Here is an 11,186-nt window from a genome sequence, read left to right as displayed (position 1 = left end):
TTAATGCTATTATATTCTACCTAAATAAATATTCACTCACCTTATTATCGGTATGAATTTTGTCCACATAAAAACCATACATATACCTGACATAAATCAAATTCGTAGCATCCCATTTGAAAAAAAGTCCACAATTTATAAGTTATTTGGTGCTTGGAGATTAAAATAAAATTATTTCAGCAATGATTATAAAATAAGGATAAAAAAGTAAAATGGCTATACAAATATTACTATTGATTTATATCCACTTATTAAGTATATGAATCATTAGTTTTTATTAATTTTTGAAATGAGTAATGGAATTACAACTTGCAAGTATTTTCTCTCTTATTACTATTTTTACTTTGAATATAAAATCTATACATTAATAGTATAAAAATTTATATACATACATTTCATCATCTACCATTCATTTGAGTTACTTTTCCTGAAAAGTTAACAATAACTAAATATTAATAAATATTATACTGTATAAAACTCATAGACCGTACGTACATTTTTTTCTTTCTTTTTCTTGTGTCTCCCTCTCTATAGCATACATTTTTCTCTCTCTTATTACTATTTTTACTTCGAGTATAAAATCTATACAATAATAATAAAAAAATTTATATACATAATTACATCAATCGTTTATCATTTATTTGAGTTATTTTTCATGAAAGTTAATGGACATTATTAAATATTAATGGATATTATACTGTATAAAACTCATAACTCTGTACCTACATCTTTTTCTCTTTTACTTTTCTTGTGTCCCCCACTCTCTATAAAACCAAACCAAACCACAGGCAGCTACTTCACTAAAGTGCTCAGAACAATGATGAGGTCAAACTCATACAAGCTCGACCTTCTTCACGAACCAACCTACATCACACCGACACGTATCTCTCTCTTAAACTCACGGCCAATATTCACACCACCGGAGGACGCTCCTCCGCCACCACCACCACCACCGCAAACAGAGGTTTCTATTCCTTTCATGTGGGAAGAAGCACCGGGGAAGCCAAGACGCTGTCACACACAATCAGAACCCAACAACAACAACAACAACACTACTAGAACCTTGGAACTGCCACCGAGGTTGTTGTTTTTGGATAAGGTGGAAGTGCCTTCACCTACGACGGTGTTGGGTGGGCCTTATGTGGGCCGGGCCATGTCCTTCTCGTCTTCCTATAGGACTCCTAGGGAGTGTTGGAATTCCAATTTTGGGTCCTCTAGGTGGAGTGGTTCTAGGAAGATCAATAAAGAGAGTGAGGGTAGTTTTGACTATTCAGGAACTATAACCCTTGGTACTCCTCAGCCAAATAGAGGGAAGATGACTAGGGTTCATAGAAGAGGAAGCATCTTTAGTCTTTCACAGCCTAAGCCAAAGTCACAATTTTGGGTAAGTCATCTATTTTACTTTTTACTCAAAGCTTAATATCTATTCATCTATTGTGTAAAGTTTTATTTACAAAACAAAAAAATACAAATAGATGATGATATAATAATTTTATACACGTTCGTAACTTTTCCACTCTAGTTTTATATCTTACATTATTTTCATTTGTAATTTCGAGTTTAATATCTTATGGTTTTATAAATATTGCATCATTTGTTTAATTTATTATCGGTGTAATTTCATTATGTTTTCTTTTGAAACATGTTGTAGTTTTACTTAAAATATTGTATTTGTGATTATGAATTAAAATTAATGAATAAATTACAAGATTATTTATTTTAAAAAAGGAGGATTTTTTTAAAGAAAATATTAGATTTTAGGACGGATATTAATTATTTACTATGATTTGTCTGACTATTTGTTTATGGCGACACATCACTAGGATTCCCGAAAAGGCCAAATGGTTATATATTTATATCTTTGGGGTAATTTTGGACAGTTCAGATTTACCTGCTACGTTTGAATTCTCACATGTGTGTCTATAAAACTTCTAAAATGGATGATCTGAAAATTAATATAATAAAATGGAAGCTGTTAATCAACAACCAACGCTTCTTTTAATATATCATATGGAATACTAAAGTCTGAAAAAGTGTGAAAAATGATTATTTCAAGAACTAATATAATATAATCGTGTTCATTTAGTAGGTTGTTCTATTCTTTCCAACTCTTGGATACAATGATCATGACAAAATTAAGACACTTTATTAGAAAATTTAAATAGATTTTTATATCTCCAAGCTATCTTCTGATGTGTTTTTTACACGTACCAATTTTTTGTTATAGGATCTCCATATAATGTATGAAGAATCATGCATAATGAATTACACATACTGTGAAATAGGTAAAGGTAATGTTTGACTAAAAAAATCTTTATGGTGGTCGAGTGGCTATAAAAGTGTACAGCTTTATAAATCCTTTTCAATTTCTTCGTCAAAAAAATACACTTGCTTGAGTAATGAAACATCTCCCCCCACTCTACGTAACGAAATTAAAACACTGAAACAGCAGAAACATTTGGGCACCGAAAAGCTGGATAGACTTTTCATACTTAATGGCTACAATAAAAGCACACATAGTTGTTGCTTCTATGTGACTTTTTAGTTTTTGTTACGTATTCAAAATAATGTACCAATTTGGTTAGGTTTTTTTGATATCTTATATAGTCTTAATTTTATAACTGCAGGGAAGCATTTATGAAAGCTTTAAGCACATGGTCCCATGGAGGCGCGGGCAAGAAAAGCATAGAAAATGGGCTTCCAATTGACACTGTTTCATATTTTATTTACACATTTCAAGTCACGGACATTACTATGAAAGATGAATTAAGGACCACACAAGTGAATTGATCCATAGTTATTTCTCTTGAATATGATGAGTTCCTTATCGTAAATGTAAACAGAACTAATTTTCATGTATTGTAAGTATATTATTATACTGTATAACACAAGTTATTGTAATAATTGTTTAAACCATTAAATTATTTAATAAATGTGTAACAGGAATGTTGTAAAACTCCATCCATCAAATCAGAAGATGTCTCGTATTAAGTTAAATTGTTGGGTCATTTTGTTTTTTTCAAAATTATATGAACTGGTTGGTTTACTTTCCAGGTTATTTCGCAATAATCAGATTTAAGACGGTCAGATTGGAATTTCGCTCATTCAAAGCGATCTAACTCTCATTCAGTTAAAATTTGTAAATTAAAGCCGTTCAAGTTCGGTCAGTAGATGGATTTATCAGTCCGGTACGGTTCTCAGAATGAGATTTTTCTACTAACAATTTATTTAAATTAAATCTGTCACAACAAATGAAACATTTCAACCAAAACTAATCAAGCATAATCATTAAGTTGATTTTATTATTATTTTGTGTATATAATATCATTAGCTCTTATGTTCAAGAAGGGTTAATATAGATGGAATTCCTTTGTTATCTAACCCTTTGGAGGTATCAACATTTTATTGATTTGTTTCAATATAATCAAATTGGTCCCATGCCCTTTTTATAGGTAAAAAGTGCATTGATATCCCTTAATTTTTTGTTCCTTTTGCAAATTGATAACATGAATTATTCTTCTGTCCTAAGTAATACTTAAACAATGATGATTAGTGGAATTGACCCTCTGTTATCTCTCTTTCAAATTACTAACACTAAAGAGATCTTATCGTTCATTTTCTTTAAATCACAACCATTAATTATTTATATTTTAACTTTTATTTACACTCATTAAAAATTAACCATATACATTTAGAAAAAATATATTTATATATAAAAATAGATATTTGTAGCAAAATATTCATTTTCTATTCATACTAGGTGAAGCATTTGGTTCTAGGGAGAGTGAACGAAATTGTTAATTTTACTAATAATTATACCTTAAGTATTAATTTGGACAAAGAAATTAATTCATGATAGTCATTTGACAAAAGTAAGCCATTGCCATATCAAATAATTTTCTACAATATTAGAAACATACATTTATGAATTGACTCATCCGAGAATAAATTTTATTCTCAAAAATGAAAAAAAAAATGAAACATAAATATAAATTATTAGATTTTATTTAAATAGATAATACTTAAGCATAAATGCACATATCCTTTTTAAATAATTATATGATCATTCACTAACTTTTAATTGTATAATTATTACTCACATAATGAGAACTATTCTGACTTCATCGTCTAATTTATCCTACAATTACGATATTCTTATTTAATATAATCAAGATGAGGGGAAAAACTGTGGATTTAGTTGTTGAATTAAAACGTGCCTCTTTATATGTTTGGTTGTGATGGTTGAGTATAATATAGTGCATTATACACTTAAAATTTTGGACAAGTCATTTATTTAACTTTCTGTTTCACATGATCAAATCAAGAATGTTTACACACCTTGTTTGCCCATTCTATAGAATACATATCCTAAAAACATAACGGGTTGATAATATTTGAACATGATTACAATGTTGCGCAATCTGGTTTTAAGTTAGCACTCAGCTCAAAAACATAGGACCAAAAACCAGAAAAAACTAATTAACTATAAAATATTGCTTATAATTTTGAGAAATTTGTGAAATACTTCAACAAACTGGTTGAACTCCAAACATCAGAAATCAAACAAACTCTTGAAATAAGGGCATATGGAAACTTTAAATCATTGATCATGTTAAAACCACATTCCTTGTTTCTTGTATTCACCATGTTTGCCTCTCATGTGCTGAAGTAAAAAGTTTCCTAATGTATAGAATAGACTTAATTAATCTACCAATGAGTCATTGATTTATATCCTTTGATGTTAATGTTAGATGCAGGCCATGAGGGTCAAAATTAAAGAACTAAACATCTTCTCTTCTTGAAATTAGCTTTAAAACAAGCCTGTCTAAGTTTCTTGGTTTCTTCAGTGAGTTCCATCCCAGGTACTTGCTCCAACATTTTTATATGCTGCTCCAACAAAGCAACCTCGTTGGACAGACCCATTTCCTGGCCCAACACAACAAAAACACATTGAATCATTAACAAATAGCAATAAATAATTAACAACAAAGAAAAACATAACAGCAATTTTAACTTAAGTTATTACAAAAAGTACAAACTACAAGGTCTAAATGTTATACCTTTAGACTAACCAATCAATCTTTGACTAAAAGGGTTCAAAACTTAATAAACAAAACAGAACGTTATTTTGAGGTTGTTGAAAGTGAGGTGGGATTGGGAATGTGAGGAAACAGTGAGAAAACCCAGTATGGAGATACATAAGTAGAAAATATTTATAGATAATGGTTTGACAATGAATAGAATTTTCTTTCTTTCCACGTACACAATTCTATTAGGAGACTGTGATTAAGACTTGGTTGTTATTGTTTAAAGTGGAGTGGGACATGGAATTAAATCAATATAGTAAAAACAGCATACCTTGACATTGTCTATGAGCAACTTCAAGCTTTTCAATTTCCTGTGTGGCCATCTCATGATATTAAGCTCCCTACACCTTCTTTTCAAAAGTGTCACCCCAATATTTAATTCCTTTGCAGCTTCAGTTATTGGAACACCAAAATGCTTCTTAATATCCTCAAACTCCAAAACACTTGACCTATGCTTCTTGCTGCTACTTTTAGTATTAGGCAAACATAGCATCTCTTCATTGTTCTCCTTCACTACTTTCTTTATCTCCTCAAACTCCCAAGCACATGCTCTCTTTTGCATGTTGCTATTAGGTAATAATAGCATATCTTGATTGTTCTCCATCACTTCTTCCTTTACACAAGTCACCAAACCTTCATCACCAAAGCCATAAGGTGGTGGTGGCTGTGGCACAATAACGTTCATCATTGGCTTTTGTTCAAGCCCAAAGTTTTCATCAAGGGGTGGAATGTTGATGTCATCAAAGTTGAGATTATCGAGTTCTAGTGACCCATTGAAGCTAAGTTGATTTCTTTGGTATGGGAACTGGGGTGCGAAATCAAACTCAAGGAAATCTTCCCATGGTGAAAATTCCATCATTCTGCAAACCCAAAAAGGAAAATATAAAAAAAAACAAAAGGAATAAAATGAAAAATGGTTACACTAGAAAAGAAAAACAAAAGATCATATCAACCTCGAACGTTGCAAAAAGAATGTTCTTTGAAAATCATTTTAGGAAAATACCATGTGGGTGATTCAGAAATCACGTTTCATAGTAACATAAGAAAAAGTTTATTGGGTGTTTTATTTGGGTTATTAAGCTACATAGAAAGTTGAAGTATTGAAGTGTAAGAAATAAAACAGTAATATTATTTTAGTGGAATAGAAAATAGGTAGAATGTGATTCTTACTTGTCTGTTTTTGTTTGTAGAGGAGAGAAAAACCAGTTGTCTCTTTGAGCAACTTCAATGTTAGGGAAAGCATGTTGAGAGTGAGAGTGAAACTCCATGTCAATGAGAAAGTGAAACTAAATGCGAGTCTCAAAATGAGTATGATAAAGTACAAGGTAAATGAAAAGTTTGGTTATATAAAGTTATGAATATTTATTTTTTTAACTGACGTGACATAATAGGATTAGTCTGAGACAGAGAGATAGACATGTAACTCAAAATGAGATTAGTTTTTTACCCAAAGATAAATGTAAAAGTAAACCATTAATAATACAAAAAAATAGTAATATATAAGGTAGTAGTACACGAAGTGAGATCACTTATCACAAGAAATCTTCTCTCTTCATGTCTTTGTCCAATCAAATTATAACATCTAACATAATTATGTATTTATATTTAATTGAATAACACATTACAATTGGTGAGGGACGTCATTGTGGATACAATATGTGACAAAGGATCTTCATTCAATAGTATACAATGTAAAGGGGGGTGTGGTAGGAATAGGATGGAGAAGAGAGGAGTTACGAATTTTGAGAAGGCGTGTGAGTTTAAATGTGACATTGAATTGCAATTATAGAATGGTGGCTACTGGCTGCATCGTAACCATATACATTTTGCATTAACACATGTGTAATTACTCATTAATTACTTTTTAGAATAACGATGAAATTTTCATTCAGTAATAGTTTTTACACCTTTAGAGCAATTCTCAACTACACCGATGTATAATAAGATAGTAATAGATATGTACATCACCCAAAAAATTTATACTCATTATTCACCCTAATTTTTTTCATTAATCACAATTTACTTGTATAATTCTTTTGAAGAGAGACCGGTAATAAATATGAATAGTAGATAATGTATGATAATATATAAATTTTTTACATTGTGGTGCATAATTTTTTTCTCTATAATAACTAGTGCGTACAGGCACTTCGTGTCTGCCGGTGAATATTGCATGATATTATATATTCAATTTTTATATATTTTATTTTTTAGAATTAGAATGTATTTGTTGTGTTCGTTGTACTTTATATTATATTTTGTGTGTGTTTATGATAATGTTGAATTTAATGTGAGATATGTGGTTAATTAATGTGTTGATGATGATTGCTTAGGATTATATGGTTTTTTTGTAAAAATTAAATAATGTTATGGGCAAAACAGGAAGTAAAAATTACACCACGAGAGAAGTTATTTCAAAGTTTTGATTTTATATATAGTATAAATATATAAATAAATGTATAAACTCATTATGTATGAGTTTTATATGTTATTGAATCATATCATAATACAAATGATAAAATGAGTGATGAATTACATACCAAGTGTGTATAGATTATTGGATTTATTATGTATGCAACGGAGAAGAATTTTTTACACTAAAACTATATAAATATTAATTTCTAAATTTTTATACTCCATAAATATTACATTATAAATACATTTTTAGTATATAATATAATATTTTTATCTTTTTATTTATAATCAAATAATCTTATTCATGTTTAGTTATTCCATTTAAGAAGGATACTTATTTTACTATCTGACATTTTTTTAGAGTTTAGTCTTATATTTTGACTCAATGTTGAATTATGTCCTTGATGCCATGTGTGTATAGAAATTAGTGAGACTAAAATAAAGAATTATGTCGTTGATGTCATATGTGTATAGAAAATAGTGATGTGAGTAAAACAAAGCCTATATTTTTTGAATGAAAAATGCTCACACCTTTCTTCTGAGTTCTGACTTATCTTGGTTTCAGTTTGAATATGGGATGGTTGGGCATTGCAATTTGCAAGTGTCAGAGTGCAATTCTAGCACCAATTAAGATCATGAATGACAATGGAATTACAAGTTCGATGTTAAATCTATTGGTGGTTAAATTGATGTTTGTTAGCACTCTGACTCACAAAGTTTAAGGTAAAGTAACGTAGGACTGATATTGCAATTAAGAGGGGGTGAATTAGTTGACTTCAAATAATGATCATTTTTTCTGTAAAATCAAGAGTTAAAGTACAACGGAAAATATATGCAGAAAATTAACAAGTAAAATCAAAGAGATAAGGGAGAAGAGAATACACAAGAATTTTTATACTGGTTCACCTTCTTGTCCATCGAATGCTACGTCCAGCACTCTTGCAGCACAAAAGATTTTTCCACTAAAGATTATGAGTTGCAATTACAATATCTCACCCCGAGATCTCTATGTACCTTTCACACTCCTTAATCCTTATTAACCTTTGGAAAATACATTTCCAAACGATTCTAATCCCCTTTCTTATCACACTCCATGAAAGAAAGTATTCTGCAATAATAATGAGGAATGTTCAACAATAGCGGAATTGCCTTTACAAGTATGAAAGTGATGTAACTTGCAATCCAATCAACTCTTTTGTATACCTAGTAATAATGCTTTTTATGAGTTTGTAAACTTGAAACACTTTCATTTTAAGCAACTTTAGAAAATTCAATTTTGAAAATTTAAGAACTTGTTGCCAAAAGTGCAGAAAATAATTTCAGAATATTTGTAAGAGCTTTTGAAATTTGTATAAGAGTTGTGTGTTGTGATTGTGAGTTTTAATGTCTTTATATAGGCTTTCCAATCAGCCAAAATGTCTCTTTTGAAAGAGTAGGAATTGATTGGAATGAAACCATGTCTTTTGGGTTGAAACTCATTCACTTTGAATTTGAAAATCTGATGCAACAACTCTGAGCAATCGATTACAACATTGAGTAATCGATTACCCAAATGTTCTGTCCACTGATCATTTATTTTCGAATTAGAATAATCGATTACAACAAGTTGAGTAATCAGTTACTCAATTTTAATAACACTAGTAATTTATTACTTAAAGACAGTAATAGATTACTCTAATGAGTTTTAAGTTGGATAACTCTTTTCTCACACCCGTAACCTGTTACTTAGATAAAGTAACCCGTTACGCACTATTTTTGAAAATTGTTTCAAGTATTTTGAAGTGTTTCAATTTTCTTTTAAAAATAGTTTGAGCATTACTACTATTGTATAATTAAGAGTATAAGATAGAAGTACCTATTTAGACTTAGACTAAAAGTCTTGAATATCTTGAAGCTTGAATTTTCGCTGTCTTCATAAGTATTCTTATTTTTCTTCTTTTTGGTGATGTTGGTGTCTTCATCAAAACCGTGTCAAGGTCAGGAGGACGTGACATAATAGGATTAGTCTGAGACAGAGAGATAGACATGTAACTCAAAATGAGATTAGTTTTTTACCCAAAGATAAATGTAAAAGTAAACCATTAATAATACAAAAAAATAGTAATATATAAGGTAGTAGTACACGAAGTGAGATCACTTATCACAAGAAATCTTCTCTCTTCATGTCTTTGTCCAATCAAATTATAACATCTAACATAATTATGTATTTATATTTAATTGAATAACACATTACAATTGGTGAGGGACGTCATTGTGGATACAATATGTGACAAAGGATCTTCATTCAATAGTATACAATGTAAAGGGGGGTGTGGTAGGAATAGGATGGAGAAGAGAGGAGTTACGAATTTTGAGAAGGCGTGTGAGTTTAAATGTGACATTGAATTGCAATTATAGAATGGTGGCTACTGGCTGCATCGTAACCATATACATTTTGCATTAACACATGTGTAATTACTCATTAATTACTTTTTAGAATAACGATGAAATTTTCATTCAGTAATAGTTTTTACACCTTTAGAGCAATTCTCAACTACACCGATGTATAATAAGATAGTAATAGATATGTACATCACCCAAAAAATTTATACTCATTATTCACCCTAATTTTTTTCATTAATCACAATTTACTTGTATAATTCTTTTGAAGAGAGACCGGTAATAAATATGAATAGTAGATAATGTATGATAATATATAAATTTTTTACATTGTGGTGCATAATTTTTTTCTCTATAATAACTAGTGCGTACAGGCACTTCGTGTCTGCCGGTGAATATTGCATGATATTATATATTCAATTTTTATATATTTTATTTTTTAGAATTAGAATGTATTTGTTGTGTTCGTTGTACTTTATATTATATTTTGTGTGTGTTTATGATAATGTTGAATTTAATGTGAGATATGTGGTTAATTAATGTGTTGATGATGATTGCTTAGGATTATATGGTTTTTTTGTAAAAATTAAATAATGTTATGGGCAAAACAGGAAGTAAAAATTACACCACGAGAGAAGTTATTTCAAAGTTTTGATTTTATATATAGTATAAATATATAAATAAATGTATAAACTCATTATGTATGAGTTTTATATGTTATTGAATCATATCATAATACAAATGATAAAATGAGTGATGAATTACATACCAAGTGTGTATAGATTATTGGATTTATTATGTATGCAACGGAGAAGAATTTTTTACACTAAAACTATATAAATATTAATTTCTAAATTTTTATACTCCATAAATATTACATTATAAATACATTTTTAGTATATAATATAATATTTTTATCTTTTTATTTATAATCAAATAATCTTATTCATGTTTAGTTATTCCATTTAAGAAGGATACTTATTTTACTATCTGACATTTTTTTAGAGTTTAGTCTTATATTTTGACTCAATGTTGAATTATGTCCTTGATGCCATGTGTGTATAGAAATTAGTGAGACTAAAATAAAGAATTATGTCGTTGATGTCATATGTGTATAGAAAATAGTGATGTGAGTAAAACAAAGCCTATATTTTTTGAATGAAAAATGCTCACACCTTTCTTCTGAGTTCTGACTTATCTTGGTTTCAGTTTGAATATGGGATGGTTGGGCATTGCAATTTGCAAGTGTCAGAGTGCAATTCTAGCACCAATTAAGATCATGAATGACAATGGAATTACAAGTTC

The 11,186-nt window shown here is 29.5% G+C and overlaps 2 protein-coding genes across 4 annotated transcripts; one reads left to right on the top strand and one right to left on the bottom strand.

Moving 5' to 3' along the window:
- LOC109327452 (uncharacterized protein At4g00950-like) lies at window positions 745–2,924 on the top strand. 3 transcript variants are annotated; one of them, XM_019560600.1, is made up of 3 exons: window positions 745–1,384; window positions 2,628–2,708; window positions 2,742–2,924. In XM_019560600.1, the coding sequence occupies exons 1-2, from the start codon at window positions 818–820 to the stop codon at window positions 2,706–2,708; spliced, it is 648 nt and encodes a 215-aa protein (XP_019416145.1). In that variant the 5' UTR covers window positions 745–817; the 3' UTR covers window positions 2,742–2,924. The 3 variants fall into 3 exon arrangements, with proteins under 3 accessions (XP_019416145.1, XP_019416143.1, XP_019416142.1); XM_019560598.1 differs by having other exon boundaries at window positions 2,628–2,716; window positions 2,793–2,924; XM_019560597.1 differs by having other exon boundaries at window positions 2,628–2,924.
- LOC109327731 (protein RKD5) lies at window positions 4,774–6,374 on the bottom strand. The gene is made up of 3 exons (XM_019560891.1): window positions 6,258–6,374; window positions 5,359–5,947; window positions 4,774–4,926 (listed from the first exon to the last, which is right to left on the bottom strand). Exons 1-3 carry the CDS (start codon window positions 6,353–6,355, stop codon window positions 4,774–4,776), a joined length of 840 nt encoding a protein of 279 aa, XP_019416436.1. The 5' UTR covers window positions 6,356–6,374.

This window comes from Lupinus angustifolius, chromosome LG15 (genome assembly GCF_001865875.1).
Source record: "Lupinus angustifolius cultivar Tanjil chromosome LG15, LupAngTanjil_v1.0, whole genome shotgun sequence".
In the NCBI taxonomy this organism is placed as follows: domain Eukaryota; kingdom Viridiplantae; phylum Streptophyta; class Magnoliopsida; order Fabales; family Fabaceae; genus Lupinus; species Lupinus angustifolius.
Note: the sequence above shows the minus strand (reverse complement) of the source record. Positions and strands in the feature narration are given on the sequence as shown.

What these genes read in the sequence shown, in the direction of transcription:
- LOC109327731 (XM_019560891.1), bottom strand. Translation starts at nt 6,355, where the DNA reads ATGGAGTTTCACTCTCACTCTCAACATGCTTTCCCTAACATTGAAGTT. An exon ending in CTACAAACAAAAACAGACAA is followed by an intron (nt 5,948 to 6,257) that starts GTAAGAATCACA and finishes TTGGGTTTGCAG; the next exon opens with AATGATGGAATTTTCACCAT. An exon ending in TGCTCATAGACAATGTCAAG is followed by an intron (nt 4,927 to 5,358) that starts GTATGCTGTTTT and finishes GTGTTGGGCCAG; the next exon opens with GAAATGGGTCTGTCCAACGA.
- LOC109327452 (XM_019560600.1), top strand. Translation starts at nt 818, where the DNA reads ATGATGAGGTCAAACTCATACAAGCTCGACCTTCTTCACGAACCAACC. An exon ending in AGCCAAAGTCACAATTTTGG is followed by an intron (nt 1,385 to 2,627) that starts GTAAGTCATCTA and finishes TTATAACTGCAG; the next exon opens with GGAAGCATTTATGAAAGCTT.